This window comes from Trachypithecus francoisi, unplaced genomic scaffold (assembly GCF_009764315.1).
Source record: "Trachypithecus francoisi isolate TF-2019V2 unplaced genomic scaffold, Tfra_2.0 Lachesis_group1, whole genome shotgun sequence".
Taxonomy (NCBI): domain Eukaryota; kingdom Metazoa; phylum Chordata; class Mammalia; order Primates; family Cercopithecidae; genus Trachypithecus; species Trachypithecus francoisi.
In genome coordinates, this window is record NW_022681454.1 from 118,884,261 (window position 1) to 118,903,143 (window position 18,883).

At 38.8% G+C, this 18,883-nt stretch overlaps 1 protein-coding gene across 7 annotated transcripts in view; it reads left to right on the top strand.

Moving 5' to 3' along the window:
* Positions 1 to 18,883, top strand: part of KIAA1109 (KIAA1109 ortholog) — a 234,877-nt gene that overhangs the window by 158,335 nt on the left and 57,659 nt on the right. For all 7 annotated transcript variants that reach the window (XM_033215165.1, XM_033215170.1, XM_033215171.1 and 4 more), the window contains 3 exons: positions 13,632 to 13,729; positions 17,084 to 17,269; positions 18,152 to 18,320. In XM_033215165.1, the coding sequence (XP_033071056.1) occupies positions 13,632 to 13,729; positions 17,084 to 17,269; positions 18,152 to 18,320 (453 nt within the window). The remainder of the gene's footprint in view (positions 1 to 13,631; positions 13,730 to 17,083; positions 17,270 to 18,151; positions 18,321 to 18,883) is intronic.

The following is an 18,883-nucleotide window of genomic DNA, read 5'->3' on the forward strand; positions in this document are numbered from 1 at the left end:
CGAATTTCTCAGTATTCTGATCTCTGTATTGCTTTTTCCCTCTCCCATAATCTTCAGTTATTTTCCTTATTTTTTTCTTATATTCTTCTTCATGATTTTCCATCATGTTATATTTAGTGTTAGGACATTTTTTATTATGTAGGAAGACTAATGTTCGTAACAATCATCAAGTTTGTTAGGGAAATACTTTTTTAAAAAATTGATTACCTTATGTGTCCACGAAGGACTTTCAGGAATGCCTGGGTTTCAGAAAGATGTAAATAAGCATTGATCAGGAAAACAAAAGAGACTATTTTTGAGTATGTATGGCCGTCTTAGAAGCATATAAGGAGGTTACTATCTTAGAATTGGGCCAGGTATATATTTATTGATAAAGACATAAAGTACTATGGAATTAATGCAAATAATATAATAGCATCTCTTATGGTTCCATAAACTAAAATTATTGTGCAGTATGTTTTGTGAATGGTGGAGCTTTTGCTTTTAAATTTTAAAGTTTTCTTTCTGAAACTAGATAAAAGGTATTCAAGGTAGTGATAGACAAACACAGAACAAATAGGCCTTTAAGGTGTGCTCATGCATCAAACAGTTTTTGTTTTTTTGAAATGGAGTCTCGCTTTGTCGCCAGGCTGGAGTGCAATGGCGCAATCTCAGCTCCCTGCAACCTCTGCCTCCCGGGTTCAAGCGATTTTCCTGCCTCAGCCTCCCAAGTAGCTGGGACTACAGGCACACACCACCACACCCAGTTAATTTTTGTATTTTTAGTAGAGACGAGGTTTCACCATGTTGGCCAGGATGGTCTCGATTTCTTGACCTCGTGATCTGCCTGCCTTGGCCTTCCAAAGTGCTGGGATTACAGGTGTGAGCCACTGAGCCCAGCCCATCAAACAGTTTTATCTTCAGAGATGGATTATCAAATGAACAGAGACTAAGCTGTTTTTTTTTTTTTTGTAAAACAACTAGACTATAAGAAAAATTAGACAGATGTGAATCTTTACAAAACTCTAGACATTTAGAGTATTAGTATTACAATATTCAAAGTGAAAGTGTGCTAAGCAATGTAAAAATCTAAGATTATTTCAGATATGTTAAACCATGTATTTGTTTAGCAAAATGATTTAAGAGAATATGAAAAAGTGAAAGGCTTACATTTAGACTGTCAGAAGAAAATAGTGTGTTAAGGAAGTATACTGTTAGGTAATGTAACATGAAGATTTCACTCTACTTAGGTAAGTGAAAATTGAAAAAGAGTCTGCTTTTAACCAAGTGAAAAGGATAATTAAAAAGCATGAATGTTAAGAAAATGGAAATTGATATTTATGAGAATAAATAGAGAAACAATAAGCCTATCCAACCAACTTGTATAGAAATCTACAGATCCAAATGAGACACATTGAAGTTATGTAAAAGAACTAATGGAGGACCTCTTGGTACCTCTGAGAAGGTACTTCAGTAAATCATGGGTATCAGGAGAGGTGCCGAAACACAGGAAAATTGTGGTACCTAACTTGAAGAAGGGTAGGAAAGAAGCCTCAAGGAACCAATACCCCAAAGGCTAATCCAAAAAACAAAAAAAAAAACCTGATTTTTTTACTTAGTATAGTCTCCCTTAGGAAATAAACTCCTTAATAACACTTCTTAAACATAGTTTTTGTTAAGTCATGCTAATACTTTTCAGAAAAATATGAGGCTAGCTATAATTTCAAAATAGCTTAAGCAAGTTAATAGCTTACTCAAGTATACTGGATATGATGCACTTAAACTTATATATTTATGCCATACTATGAAATAAAACTTGATTGACACAAAAGTAGGAGGGTGGGCCAAGATGGCCGATTAGAAGCAGCTGTGATCCAGGACTCTCACACAGAGGAATGAAAATGGTGAGTGAATTCAGCACTTTTAACTGACGTGTTCAGTTTCTTGCATTGGGAGGGACTAGGCAGACAGCTCCACCATGGAGGGTGAGGTAAAGCAGGGTGAGGTGATGGCTCACCCAGGAGCAGCAAAAAGCCAGGGAGCCCCCACCCCCAGGCAAGGGAGGCTGTATGTGATTGTGTGACCTCACCCGGGGAAACCAGGCTTCTCCCACAGATCTTTGCAACCTGTGGATCAGGAGATTCCCCTCGTGAGTCCTGCCACCAGGGCCTTGGGTCTGAAGCACAGAGCTATGTGGAGTCTCGGTGAAGCAGCACTAGGGCACACACAGAGACACAGGAGTTTTGCATACTCCCAGCAAGGCAGGAAATCCATCCATGCATTCCCCCTAGGAAGGAGGCTGAATCCAGGGAGCCAAGCAGTGCCATTTTACAGACCCCACTCCCAAGGCAACTCACAAGTTAAGAACCACTGGCTTGGAATTCCACCCGGCCAGCAGCAGAAGGCTGGAGACTGCCTGAGACAGACCCAGGTGGAGGGAGAGCCGCCATCTCTGCAGTTCAAGTCAGCAGTTCTAGCCTGCCTGCTCCAGGGAGTCTGGGCAGTCTAGACTGGGAGGAGTTCCCCACAAGACAGCACAGCTGCTATGCCAGATTGTGGCCAGACTGCTTCTTAGAGTGGGACTCCACTATGCCAGATTGTAGGGTCAGACTGTTTCTTTAAGTGGGACTCCAGTCCATCCCTCCTCACTGGGCAGGGCCTCCCTGCAGGAATTTCAGCAACTGCAACCAGGGTTATACATAAAGAACTCACAGAACTCTGATCTCTCCCTGGGGGGTGGGGCAGCTGCTGTCTCTGCAGTTCAGCTGACTTAGCCTTTTCAGCCTGTTGGCTCTGGAGAGTCCTGGTGGTCTGGATGAGGGGGGTTTCCCCCTATGGCAGCACACCTGCACTGCCAAGGGGCAGCCCGACTGCTTCTTTAAGCGTGTCCTTGATCCCGTTCTGCCCAACTGGATGAGACCTCCCAACAGGGGTCTCCAGACACCTCCTGTAGGAGTGTTCAGTCCAGCATTAGGTCAGTACCTGGGGCAGAGGCCCCAGAGGAAGGAGCAGGCTGTCATCGTTGCTGTTTCGCAGGCTTCGCTGATACCTGGTGCAGGAGGAACCTGGTGCAGGAGGAACTCAGAACACTAGAGTCTGGAGGGGACCCCCAGCAAACTGTAGCAGCCCTACAGAACAGTGGCCCCACTGTTAAAAGAAAAATAAACAGAAAACAAGAACATAAACCAAAAAGCCCCACAACAACCCCATTCAGAGGTCAGCAACCTCAAAGATTAAAGGTAGATATGCCCACAAAGATGAGAAAAAAAAATCAATCCAAAAATGCTGAAAACTAAAAAAGCCAAAGTGCCTGTTTTCTCCCAGATGACTGCAACACCTCTCCAGCAAGGACACAGGACTGCGCTAAGGCTGAGATGGCTGAATTGACAGAAGTAGGCTTCAGAAGGTGGGTAATAATAAACTTAGCTGAGCTAAAGGAACATGTACTAACCCAGTGGAAAGAAGCTAAGAATCGTGACAAAACATAGAGGAGCTGATAACCAAAATAGTCAGTTTAGAGAGGAAGATAACTGATCTATTGGAGCTGAAAAACACAACAGGAGAACTTCACAATGCAGTCACAAGTATCAACAGCACAATAGACCAAGTGGAGGGAAGAATCTCAGAGCTTGAAGACTGACTTTCTGAAATAAGACAGGCAGACAAGAATAGAGAAAAAAGAAAAGGAACAAACAAAACTTCTGAGAACTATGGGATTATATAAGAAGACCAAACCTATGACTGATTGGGGTACCTGAAAGAGATGGGGAGAATGGAACCAAGTTAGAAAACATACTGCAGGATATCACCCAGGGGGACTTCCCCAAATGAGCAAGACAGGCCAACATTCGAATTCAGGAAATGGAGAAAACCCCAGTAAGACACTCCACGAGAAGATCAACCCAAGACACATAATCATCAGATTATCCAAGGCTGAAATGAAAGAAAAAAATTTAAGGGCAGCCAATGAGAAAGGCCAGGTCACTTACAATGGAAAACCCATCAGCCTAATAGCAGACCTCTCAGCGGAAATCCTACAAGCCAGAAAACATTTGGGGCCAATATTCAACAACCTTAAAGAAAAATATTTCCGAGGAACAGCTCCAGTCTCCCAATTCCCAGCGCGAGCGACACAGAAGACTGGTGATTTCTGCGTTATCAACTGAGGTACTGGGGTCATCTCACTAGGGAGTGCCGGACAATCAGTGCTGGTCAGCTGCTGCAGCCCGACCAGCGAGAGCTGAAACAGGGCGAGGCATCGCCTCACCTGGGAAGCGCAAGGGGGAAGGGAATCCCTTTTCCTAGCCAGGGGAACTGAGACACACAACACCTGGAAAATCGGGTAACTCCCACCCCAATACTGCGCTTTAAGCAAACGGGCACACCAGGAGAATATATCCCACACCTGGCCGGGAGGGTCCCACACCCACGGAGCCTCCCTCATTGCTAGCACAGCAGTCTGCAATCTAACCACAAGGCAGCAGCGAGGCTGGGGAAGGGGCGCCCGCCATTGCTGAGGCTTAAGTAGGTAAAAAAAGCCACGGCTTTAAAGTTCATATGGAACCAAAAAAGAGCCCGCATTGCCAAGACAATCCTAAGTCAAAAGGACAAAGCTGGAGGCGTCACGCTACCTGACTTCATACTATACTACAAGGCTACAGTAACCAAAACAGCATGGTACTGGTACCACAACAGAGATATAGACCAATGGAACAGAACAGAGTCCTCAGAAATAATACCACACATCTACAGCCATCTGATCTTTGACAAACCTGAGAAAAACAAGAAATGGGGAAAGGATTCCCTATTTAATAAATGGTGCTGGGAAAATTGGCTAGCCATAAGTAGAAAGCTGAAACTGGATCCTTTCCTTACCCCTTATACGAAAATTAATTCAAGATGGATTCGAGACTTAAATGTTAGACCTAATACCATAAAAACCCTAGAAGAAAATCTAGGTAGTACCATTCAGGACATAGGCATGGGCAAGGACTTCATGTCTAAAACACCAAAAGCAACGGCAGCAAAAGCAAAAATTGACACATGGGATCTAATTAAACTAAAGAGCTTAATTAGATCACAGCCAAAGAAACTACCATCAGAGTGAACAGGCAACCTACAGAATGGGAAAAAATTTTTGCAACCTACTCATCTGACAAAGGGCTAATATCCAGAATCTACCAAGAACTCAAACAAATATACAAGAAAAAAGCAAACAACCCCATCAAAAAGTGGGGAAAGGATATGAACAGACATTTCTCAAAAGAAGACATCCATACAGCCAACAGACACATGAAAAAATGCTCATCATCACTGGCCATCAGAGAAATGCAAATCAAAACCACAATGAGATACCATCTCACACCAGTTAGAATGGCAATCATTAAGAAGTCAGGAAACAACAGGTGTTGGAGAGGATGTGGAGAAATAGGAACACTTTTACACTGTTGGTGGGATTGTAAACTAGTTCAACCATTATGGAAAACAGTATGGCGATTCCTCAAGGATCTAGAACTAGATGTACCATATGACCCAGCCATCCCACTACTGGGTATATACCCAAAGGATTATAAATTACTCTACTACAAAGACACATGCACACGTATGTTTATTGCGGCACTATTCACAATAGCAAAGACTTGGAATCAACCCAAATGTCCATATGTGACAGACTGGATTAAGAAAATGTGGCACATATACACCATGGAATACTATGCAGCCATCAAAAAGGATGAGTTTGCGTCCTTTGTAGGGACATGGATGCAGCTGGAAACCATCATTCTTAGCAAACTATCACAAGAAGAGAAAACCAAACACCGCATGTTCTCACTCATAGGTGGGAACTGAACAATGAGATCACTTGGACTCGGGAAGGGGAACATCACACACTGGGGCCTATCATGGGGAGGGGGGAGGAGGGAGGGATTGCATTGGGGAGTTATACATGATATAACGTCATGCACATGTACCCTAGAACTTAAAGTATAATAAAAAAAAAAAAAAAAAAAAAAAAAGAAAAATAGGAGACCTTACATATGAAATTCAAAACTAGGCTAAACTCTTTTTGCTTATAGACTTTATGTGGATCTAAACAATGTGATATGAGTCTAAGATTTTATAAGAAATGTATAAAACCAATAAAGTTTAAATTAAAAAAAAAAAAAAAGCCACGGGGAAGCTCAAACTGGGTGGAGCTCACAGCAGCTCAAGGAAACCTGCCTGTCTCTGTAGACTCCACCTCTGGGGACAGGGCACAGCTAAACAACAACAACAAAAAGAGCAGCAGAAACCCGACTCTGTCTGACAGCTTTGAAGAGAGCAGTGGCTCTCCCCACACGGAGGCTGAGATCTGAGAAGGGACATACTGCCTGCTCAAGTGGGTCCCTGACCCCTGAGTAGCCTAACTGGGAGAAATCCCCCACTAGGGGCAGTCTGACACTCCATACCTCACAGGGTGGAGTACACCCCTGAGAGGAAGCTTCCAAAGTAAGAATCAGACAGGTACACTCGCTGTTCAGCAATATTCTATTTTCTGCAACCTCTGCTGCTGATACCCAGGCAAACAGGGTCTGGAGTGGACCTCAAGCAATCTCCAACAGACCTACAGCTGAGGGTCCTGACTGTGAGAAGGAAAACTATCAAACAGGAAGGACACATATACCAAAACCCCATCAGTACATCACCATCATCAAAGACCAGAGGCAGATAAAACCACAAAGATGAGGAAAAAGCAGGGAAGAAAAGCTGGAAATTCAAAAAATAAGAGCGCATCTCCCCCTGCAAAGGAGCACAGCTCATCACCAGCAACGGATCAAAGCTGGTCAGAAAATGACTTTGACGAGATGAGAGAAGAAGGCTTCAGCCCATCAAACTTCTCAGAGCTAAAGGAGGAATTACGTACCAGCGCAAAGAAACCAAAAATCTTGAAAAAAGAGTGGAAGAATTGACAGCTAGAACAATTAATGCAGAGAAGGTCATAAACGAAATGACAGAGATGAAAGCCATGACACGAGAAATACATAACAGATGCACAAGCTTCAGTAACCGCCTTGATCAACTGGAAGAAAGAGTATCAGCGACTGAGGATCACATGAATGAAACGAAGCGAGAAGAGAAACCAAAAGAAAAAAGAAGAAAAAGAAATGAACAAAGCCTGCAAGAAGTATGGGATTATGTAAAAAGACCAAATCTACGTCTGATTGGGGTGCCTGAAAGTGAGGGGGAAAATGGAACCAAGTTGGAAAACATTCTTCAGGATATCATGCAGGAGAACTTCCCCAACCTAGTAGGGCAGGCCAACATTCAAATTCAGGAAATACAGAGAACGCCACAAAGATACTCCTCCAGAAGAGCAACTCCAAGACACATAATTGCCAGATTCACCAAAGTTGAAATGAAGGAAAGAATCTTAAGGGCAGCCAGAGAGAAAGGTCGGGTGACCCACAAAGGGAAGCCCATCAGACTAACAGCAGATCTCTCGGCAGAAACTCTACAAGCCAGAAGAGAGTGGGGGCCAGTATTCAACATTCTTAAAGAAAAGAATTTTAAACCCAGAATTTCATATCCAGCCAAACTAAGTTTCATCAGTGAAGGAGAAATAAAATCCTTTACAGATAAGCAAATGCTTAGAGATTTTGTCACCACCAGGCCTGCCTTACAAGAGACCCTGAAGGAAGCCCTAAACATGGAAAGGAACAATCGGTACCAGCCATTGCAAAAACATGCCAAAATGTAAAGACCATCGAGGCTAGGAAGAAACTGCATCAACTAACGAGCAAAATAACCAGTTAATATCATAATGGCAGGATCAAGTTCACACATAACAATATTAACCTTAAATGTAAATGGACTAAATGCTCCAATTAAAAGACACAGACTGGCAAACTGGATAAAGAGTCAAGACCCATCAGTCTGCTGTATTCAGGAGACCCATCTCACATGCAGAGACATACATAGGCTCAAAATAAAGGGATGGAGGAAGATCTACCAAGCAAATGGAGAACAAAAAAAAGCAGGGGTTGCAATCCTAGTCTCTGATAAAACAGACTTTAAACCATCAAAGATCATAAGAGACAAAGAAGGCCATTACATAATGGTAAAGGGATCAATTCAACAGGAAGAGCTAATTCTCCTAAATATATATGCACCCAATACAGGAGCACCCAGATTCATAAAGTAAGTCCTTAGAGACTTACAAAGAGACGTAGACTCCCATACAATAATAATGGGAGACTTCAACACTCCACTGTCAACATTAGACAGATCAATGAGACAGAAAGTTAACAAGGATATCCAGGAATTGAACTCATCTCTGCACCAAGCGGACCTATAGAACTCTCCACCCCAAATCAACAGAATATACATTCTTCTCAGCACCACATCGCACTTATTCCAAAATTGACCACATAATTGGAAGTAAAGCACTCCTCAGCAAATGTACAAGAACAGAAATTATAACAAACTGTCTCTCAGACCACAGTGCAATCAAACTAGAACTCAGGACTAAGAAACTCAATCCAAACCGCTCAACTACATGGAAACGGAACAACCTGCTCCTGAATGACTACTGGGTACATAACAAAATGAAAGCAGAAATAAAGATGTTCTTTGAAACCAGTGAGAACAAAGATACAACATACCAGAATCTCTGGGACACATTTAAAGCAGTGTGTAGAGAGAAATTTATAGCACTAAATGCCCACAAGAGAAAGCAGGAAAGATCTCAAATTGACACTCTAACATCACAATTAAAAGAACTAGAGAAGCAAGAGCAAACACATTCAAAAGCTAGCAGAAGGCAAGAAATAACTAAGATCAGAGCAGAACTGAAGGAGATAGAGACACAAAAAACCCTCCAAAAAGTCAATGAATCCAGGAGTTGATTTTTTGAAAAGATCAACAAAATTGACAGACCGCTAGCAAGACTAATGAAGAAAAGAGAGAGGAATCAAATAGACACAATAAAAAATGATAAAGGGGATATCACCAGACACCCCACAGAAATACAAACTACCATCAGAGAATACTATAAACACCTCTACGCAAATAAACTAGAAAATCTAGAAGAAATGGATAATTTCCTGGACACTTGCACTCTCCCAAGACTAAACCAGGAAGAAGTTGAATCCCTAAACAGACCAATAGCAGGCTCTGAAATTGAGGCAATAATTAATAGCCTACCAACCAAAAAAAGTCCAGGACCAGATGGATTCACAGCTGAATTCTCCCAGAGGTACAAGGAGGAGCTGGTACCATTCCTTCTGAAACTATTCCAATCAATAGAAAAAGAGGGAATCCTCCCTAATTCATTTAATGAGGCCAACATCATCCTGATACCAAAGCCTGGCAGAGACACAACAAAAAAAGAGAATTTTAGACCAATATCCCTGATGAACATCGATGCAAAAATCCTCAATAAAATACTGGCAAACCGGATTCAGCAGCACATCAAAAAGCTTATCCACCATGATCAAGTGGGCTTCATCCCTGGGATGCAAGGCTGGTTCAACATTCGCAAATCAATAAACGTAATCCAGCATATAACCAGAACCAAAGACAAGAACCACATGATTATCTCAATAGATGCAGAAAAGGCTTTTGACAAAATTCAACAGCCCTTCATGCTAAAAACGCTCAATAAATTTGGTATTGATGGAACGTACCTCAAAATAATAAGAGCTATTTATGACAAACCCACAGCCAATATCATACTGAATGGGCAAAAACTGGAAAAATTCCTTTGAAAACTGGCACAAGACAGGGATGCCCTCTCTCACCGCTCCTATTCAACATAGTGTTGGAAGTTCTGGCTAGGGCAGTCAGGCAAGAGAAGGAAATCAAGGGTATTCAGTTAGGAAAAGAAGAAGTCAAATTGTCCCTGTTTGCAGATGACATGATTGTATATTTAGAAAACCCCATCGTCTCAGCCCAAAAACTCCTGAAGCTGATAAGCAACTTCAGCAAAGTCTCAGGATACAAAATTAATGTGCAAAAATCACAAGCATTCTTATACACCAGTAACAGACAAGCAGAGAGAATAAAGAGAATAAAATACCTAGGAATCCAACTTACACGGGATGTAAAGGACCTCTTCAAGGAGAACTACAAACCACTGCTCAGTGAAATCAAAGAGGACACAAACAAATGGAAGAACATACCATGCTCATGGATAGGAAGAATCAATATCGTGAAAATGGCCGTACTGCCCAAGGTTATTTAGAGATTCAATGCCATCCCCATCAAGCTACCAATGACTTTCTTCACAGAATTGGAAAAAACTGCTTTAAAGTTCATATGGAACCAAAAAAGAGTCCGCATTGCCAAGACAATCCTAAGTCAAAAGGACAAAGCTGGAGGCGTCACGCTACCTGACTTCAAACTATACTACAAGGCTACAGTAACCAAAACAGCATGGTGCTGGTACCAAAACAGAGATATAGACCAATGGAACAGAACAGAATCCTCAGAAATAATACCACACATCTACAGCCATCTGATCTTTGTTTTGATTCTTATTACTTAGAGAAAATATTTTTTATTATTTAATTGAACAAACAGATAAGACAGCTAACTTTAAAAATTAGAATCACATAGTTTTTATTTGCTCACCTATTGTGTTGTTTGTTGTATCTCATGATGATTCCTAAATAACCTGAACCATGGTCTTGCCTATAGAGCCAAGAGAAACTAAGAACTCTCCTAGCTTAATCTCACCCATCCTGTAAGAAAGTGCCAAGATATACATAGAGTCATAAACAATTTTTAGTGGCAGTATTCTAAGAAATCCTCAAAATGTAGACATTATTTCATGTAATATTTTCCTCTCTATAACATAACTCATTCTGTATTTCAGAGTAGAAATTGCAACTGTATCTTGAAAAACATGAAGATCCTATAATCCCTTCCATAGTTACTTATTCAGAACTTTAAAAACATATGACCCCCAAATTAGGTGATGGGCAAATTACAAGGATATGTGGGTAAAAATTACCAGACTTATTGAATTTATACTTCTGTTTAGAACATTAGGTATTTGAATATATAATAATAAAAACATTTCAGTGAACTTTTGATGAATGAAGAAGTTAAGTAGTACAAATAGAGGATGTATTGAGGCATAGAAATGATTTGACCTGATGCTTTTTGATGATTGAGTGCCTTTCAAAAGAGAGGGACAGCTTGATGAAAGAAAATAGCAAGAAACTGGGACTGAAAGACACATTTATTTACTGAGAATGAGACAAGAATTGGAGTATGAGGAAAATTATAAAGACTCACAGTAATTGTTGTGAGGAGTATGTTGGAGAAATGACAGAAGATGAAGAGTTGGATCACCAAGCAACATAGTGCTTAATCATTGCATTCAGGAAAACACTGAGGGTTAGCTAAGGTACTGCTTGCTAGGATCTGCATATATATGGCCCTTCGCCTTAAGAATTCTTTAATTAGGGAAATTGCTGTCTAGATAAATTAATATAACAGAAATGTGTGTTTTTTGGCAAACATCATGGAGGAAGGAAGGACCAAATGCTGATAAGGGTGTATCAGAAAGAGTTTGAATAAACAAAATGTGATAAAGAACTTAGAATAGCACTTGGCACTTAGTAAGCACTCAAATATTAGGTATTAGAATTGATACATATATGCACTCAGTAAGCAAATATTAGGTATTAGAATTTACACATATCTACCTAGGAGTAAAAAATGAATAAGAACAGAACGTAAGTGAGGGGATAAAGTCATTTAAAGAAAGTGAGCTCAAGGAACAGTGATGTGTAAGAGGGCTGTGGTTTAGAATTCAAATGATAAAAGCAGTGAGAGTAGTAGTTTAATGTTTTGGAAATAGCATTGAAAAGTAAGCTAAACACCATCTACTACTGGATCAAAGGAATGAATGAATTTGAGATTTCAAAATAATAATGGCAACAAAAAGCCATATGCAAATGAAGTTAGAGAATCAGGGAAATGAAAAGCATAATGTAAGACAGCAGAAGCTTTCCTGGTAGTAGATGGAAGATAGAGACAACAGGGATGGGAAGAGGCACTTGATAGCTGGGTTGGGAGGTGGGTGATATTATATACACACAGTACACACATACATATATGTATGTATGTATATGGCTGTAGGTAGGGTCATCAGTGATGAAGCTTAGGTAAGGGATGATTGTAGACTTGAGTTAGGAGGCAGAGAGAAGTACTTAATTAAGTTGGAGAAAAGAAAATGTAATCTGTGCGCTATATATTTTAGAGAAGGATAGCTCAGGGAGGAAAGGTACAAGCCTACAGGTAGGCACTAAGTGTACAAAGACACATATAGTTTACAAAGACACATATAGTTTATTCTTCCAAAATACAAATACATGGTTTTTTGTTTTGTTTTGTTTTTGAGTCAGTCTCTGTCGTCCAGGCTGGAATGTAGTGGCACCATCTCGGCTCAGTGCAACCTCTGCCTCCTGGGTTCAAGTGATTGTCCTGCCACAGCCTCTTGAGTAGCTGGGATTACAGGTGCCCACCACCGCACCCAGCTAATTTTTTGTATTTTTAGTAGAGATCGGGTTTCTCCATGTTGGCCAGGTTAGTCCTGAACTCCTGACCTCAGGTCATTCACCCATCTTAGCCACCCAAAGTGCTGGGATTAAGGCATGAACCACTGTGCCTGGCCCAAATATATGTTAATTAATATGTTCTGGTATAACTGATCCACAAATCCTTAATACTTTACTTCCCATCTCTTCATTCATGTCATTGTTTCATTCTCTTTCTGGTGTATTCATCTTTATGTACAAAGGTCTTTTTGAGGGGCCAAATTATGTCCTTGTCTACCTTTTCTCAGTCTTGTCTGGGATGTGCCTTCTGTTGCCTGCTGCCTCTATTTTCTTCCTACTTTCTGTTCTAGTAGAAAACTAAAAAATATTTTTATCATAGTACTAATTGAATAGATTTTGACCCCTAAATTTCAAAAGCCCAAAAAAGATTAATTTCTTTTTCAAAACAAACAAAATCTGCTTTTTATCTGTTTGGTTCTTAGTTATTTTGATAATATCTGCGGTCCCTAATAGGGGAAAAAAAATTCCATCCCACCTATACAGACTCCCTGGGATGATGATAAACTCAACATGTGTACAAAAAGATTAATCACTGTAAGACAGAATATTTGAAAGATAGGCAGGCAGAATGTTTTGAAATCAGTGGAAAGAGAAGTGGAAACAGAAGTAAGATATTAAGATATTAGAACATTATTTTGTGTATGCCACATTGCCCAGGCAAAAAAAATAAAAATAAAATAAAAATGCTCTCTTAATAGTAACTTTATCACCAGGGCCCCTGCAACAGAATTCACATTATTAGTTGAAGAAATTAGTCCAGTTTACTTTTTTCCCTCAAATGTGTTTTCTGAGATGTATAAACATATGTTTTGGTTCAATAATACAATGTTTTAATTGAATATAAAATGTTATTAATAAATGTCTACATATGCAGAATTATCCCTATCTTTCATATATCTGCCTCAGTTAAATGTAACTTAGCTAAAGATTTCTCTATCAGTGGTCAGGAAAAAGAAAATATTTTGTGACGATTTTTTTTTAAATGCACAAAGTAGTTATTTTTTTCCTTAAAAAAAAAAAATTGTCCCAAACCCTTCTTTCCTTTAGGTGGGGAGCAGCCTATTCCTCTCTGGAATGAACATGATGGAACAGCAGATGGAGATAAGCCTAAAATCCTCCTCTATTCCCTAAACTTGCAGTTCAAGGTAACATAAATAATAATGATACTTTTATAAAAACTTTTCTAATCAATTAATATATGCTTGTTATAGAAAATTTCTATCTTACATAAATTACCAAACAGAAAATAAAAATGATCTATAACTCCATCCACTCAGAAAAAAAGCTTTAACAGTATTATTTTAATATTCTTTAGGCCTTTTTTCCTGTTAGTATTCTTATATATGCATATATTTATACATTGGATACCTTTCCATATTAGTTTATTTAGATTAGTTTTATCTTCTTGAACATCTGTATTATATATTGTACAGTTGTAACAATTTATTCAACCACTCCCTTCTGACAAACATTTTGTTTTTCTTCAAGTACTGCTGTTATAATTTACTCTGCAAGAAATATTTTATTCACTTTTCCAGTTAACTATATTACTTTTAGAAGGCTGAGGCAGGAGGATTGCTTGAGCCCAGGAGTTCGAGACCAGCCTTGGCAACATAGTGAGACTTTGTCTCTACAAAAAATTTGAAAAAACAAAAAAATTAGCCAGGTGGGTGGCATACACCTGTAGTCTCAGTTACTTTGGAGGCTAAGGCAGGAGGATTGCTTCAGTCTGGAAGTTCAAGGCTACAGTGAGCTCTGATTGTGCCACTGCACTCCAGCCTGGGCAACAGAGTGAGACCTGTCTTAAAAAACAAAACAAAACAAAGACTATATTATTTTAATAGAAAACTTAATATTTCCAATGTTTAAGATACTGGTGTTCATAAAAGTTATTTAATTGCATTTAATGTATTCAATCCATTGTACACTAAATTTTAAATACAAAATATCAAAATGAAACATAATGGGTTAAAAATTGCGACTAACATGAGAAATTAATGTTGCCAGTTTTATCAGTTCATTAGACATATCCTGTATAGGCATACCTTGTTTTATTGCACTTCACTTTATTGTATTTCACAGGTTGAGGTTTTTTTCACGAACCGAAGGTGCCATTTTTCCAATAGCATATATTCGCTTTCTGTGTGTCATATTTTACTAATTCTCACAATATTTCAAACTTTTTCATTAGTATTACATGTCTGTTATAATGATCTGTGATCAGAAATCTTTGATGTTGCTACGGTAATTGTTTAGGGGGCACCAGGAACTGCACCAATGTAGAATAGCATACTGAATCGTTAAATGTCGTTGCACATCTCTCACTTTCAATCAAAAGCTAGAAATGATTAAGCCTGGTGAGGAAGGTATGTCAAAAGCCAAGAAAGGTTGAAAGCTAGGTCTTTTGCACCAGTTAGCCAAGTTGTGAATGCAAAGGTGAAGTTCTTAAACGAAATTAAAAGTGCTACTCCAATGAACACAGGAATGATAAGAAAGCCAAACAGCCTCATTGAAGATATGGAGAAAGTTCGAATGGTGTGGATAGACCAGCCACAACGTTCCCCTAAGTTAAAGCCTAATCCAGAGCAACGCCCTAATTTTCTTCAATTCTGTGAAGGCTGGGAGAGGTGAGGAAGCTGCAAAGAAAAACTTGGAAGCTAGCAGAGATTGGTTTATAATGTTTAAGGAAAGAAGCTGTCTTCGTAACATAAAAGTGCAAACTGAGGATCAAGCTAGAATAATTGATGAAGGTGGTTACACAAAACGACGGACTTTTCCATGTAGCCTTCTGTGGGAAACAGATGCTAGCTAGGACTTTCATAGCTAGAGAGAAATCAATGCCTGGCTTCAAAGGATAGGCTGACTCTTGTTAGGGTCAAGTGCAGCTGGTGACTTCAAGTGGAAGCCAGTGCTCATTTACCATTCTGATAATCCTGGGGCCCTTAAGAATTATGCTAAATCTCTGCCTATGCTCTATCAATGGGACAACAAAGTCTTGATGACAGCACATCTTTTTACAACATGGTTCACTGAATATTTTAAGTCTACTATGAGTCTACTGCTCAGAACAAAGAATCCTTTTAAAATATTACTGCCCGCTGACAATGCACCTGGTCACTAAAGGCTCTGGTGAAAATTCACAAGGAAATTAACATTTTTATGCCTAACACATTTCTTCTGCAGCTCATGAATTGAGTCATTTCAACTTTCAAGTGTATGATTTAAGAAATACATTTTGTAAGGCTACAGCTGTCATAGATAGTGATTCCTCAGATGGATCTGGGCTAAGTAAATTGAAAACCTTCTGGAAGGAGAACATTTTGATTCATGAGAGGTCAAAATGTCAACATTACTAGGACTTTGGAACAAGTTGGTTCAACTCTCATGGATGACTTCAGTGGAGGAAGTAAATGCAGCTAGGGTGGAAATATCAAGGAAACTAGAATTAAACATGGAGCCTGAAGATGAGACTGAATTGCTGCAATCTCATGATAAAACTTGAATGGGTTAAGAGTTACTTCTTATGGATAAGCAAAGAAATTATATCTTCAGATAGAATCTACTCCTGGTGAAGATGCTGTAAACACTGTTGAAATGACAGAGGATTTAGAATGTTCCATAAACTTAGTTGATGAAGCAGGGGCAGGGTTTGGAAAGGACTGACTGTAAATTTGGAAGAGGTTCTGCTGTGGGTAAAATGCTATCAAACAGCATCACATGCTACAGAGAAGTCTTTCATAAAAGGAAGAGTCAATCAATTACACAAACCTCATTGTTATTTTATTTTAAGAAACTGCCACAGTCACCCCAGCCTTCAACAACCACTACCATGATCAGTCAGCAGCCATCAACATCAAGGCAAGACCCTCCACTAGCAAAAAGACTACAGCCCACTAAAAGCTCAGATGATTGTTGGCATTTTTTAGCAATAAAGTTTTGTTTTGTTTTTGAGACGGAGTCTCGCTCTGTCTCCAGGCTGGAGTGCAGTTGTGTGATCTCGGCTCACTGCAACCTCCTCCTCCCTGGTTCAAGCTATTCCCCTGCCTCTGCCAACTGAGTAGCTGGGATTACAGGCATGCACCACCATGCCCAGCTAATTTTGTATTTTTAGTAGAGACAGGGTTTCACCATGTTGGCCAAGCTGGCCTCAAACTCCTGACCTCAAGTGATCCACCTGCCTCAGCCTCCCAAAGTGGTGGGATTACAGGCGTAAGCCACCATGCCTGGCCAAAGTATTTTTTAAATTAAGGTATATACAATGTTTTTTAGACATAATGGTATTACACATTTAATGGACTATAGTATAACTTTTTATATGCACTGGGAAACAAAAATTTGTGTGACCCACTTTATTGCAATGGTCTGGAACCAAACCCACATTATCTCCATGGTTTAAAACATGACTATTTTATTTATCATATACTGAAAGACTACATTTGAGTAGGCATATGTTGTTGATTTAAGATTCATTTTTTCCCTCCTAACATATAATCTGCTAGGGTATTCAAGTAACGGCCACTACTCCATCAATGAGAGCTGTAAGATTTGAAACTGGATTGATTGAATTGGAACTTTCTAACCGACTTCAAACCAAAGCTTCACCAGGAAGTAGCAGCTATCTGAAACTATTTGGCAAATGCCAGGTGGATTTAAATCTGGCATTAGGACAAATTGTCAAACATCAGGTGAGTACAGAATATGTTGATGTTAGCACTATGGCTTTTAAATTTCGCACATCAATTTTAACTATTTTAACTTATGTATTATTATATTTACAAAAATATTTAGTTTAAGTTCCTAAAGTTTCTGATTATAAATTCAATGAAACTCATTTACCTTGGCCTTTTGTTGAATATCGTGTGTGTGTGTTGCGATGATTTAGTGCAGATGCGCTCACATAAAAATCCAGTATCTTCATGAGCATTTGCTTGTATCTTTTTTTAATTTTAATCAGTTCTTAAAATGTTAAGCGTACACCTTTCCTGTGGAATATTAGGAAGTTCTGCATATAGTAATGTTAAATAAAGTTAAAAAATGCAGTTAGATTCTCTGTTGTATAAAAATGAATGATCACAGCTTATTGGAGATTTTTTTTGTTTTTATTTTGCCAAAAATTATTATGTAGATTTTAGTCTTTTTTACTCTTTGAAGAACCGAATAGAAAAATGCCAGTCACAGTTTCAAAACTGAATTGCTGCATTAAAGATGTGAGGAAAACATGAACAAAAATTTCTTGTCATCTCTACTAAAAGTAATTTTTTCAAATGGAAACATTTTTAGAGGTTCTAATTATTTTAAAATATTTAATACACTGCCATTTAGAATATGGACCTCATCCTAACTTTGATATAAAATTTATCTATGACTTCATATTTACCTCTTGCATGGCTTTTTTTATATTAATTTCAAGTGTTTATGGTACTGAGTATAAGGAATATACATTAACAGCTGAAACTGAGAAAAATGTAATATAGTTTTTTTGGTGAATAATTCCATTAATAGTGTTTAGTTTTGTATTAAAACTTTTCCCATTATTTTATTTTATTGAGCTTTAAATTTTATTTTAGGTTTATGAAGAAGCTGGTTCTGATTTTCATCAGGTTGCCTATTTTAAAACCAGAATTGGACTAAGAAATGCCCTCCGAGAAGAAATCAGTGGTTCTTCAGATAGGGAAGCTGTGCTTATTACTTTGAATAGACCAATTGTTTATGCACAGCCTGTGGCCTTTGATAGAGGTAAGATAAAGTCAATGACTACTATCCTCTGGGATCTAGGCATGTTTTGTTAATGCTAGATAAAAATCTTGTAGTTTACTGGTGTAAATGCTTGACAGCGAAATGGTTCCTAAATCTGAAATGTGCGTATCCAAAAAAAAAAAAAAAAAAATTCTTGCTTTTTCCCTTCAGTTTTAAAAGTTATTTAGCATTTTAAAGTTATTTTGCCTTCTGCATGGATACATAGGAGTGTCTGATTCAGATCATATAATTGTAATGCTGAATTTTTTTGTTTTGATAATTAATGCACCCATTTGTGTTTTGGCACTGTGTTTATTTTTATATTCTATAAACATTTATCATATACTGTCTAGAAGTGGATTACAAAAATAACAGTATCCCTGCTCTCAAGGACCTGTCAGTCCAGTGGAAAAGAAAACAAAGTAGACTACACAGTGGAGTTAGAGATGTGTTCTTGGTTCTGAGGAATTCTCTACCTTTGCCTACACTTCTTAGAGGAGAAACTAATTATTGATTTGACTTTTAATTAGGAGTTCACCAGGGAGATAAGGAAATGAAATTTA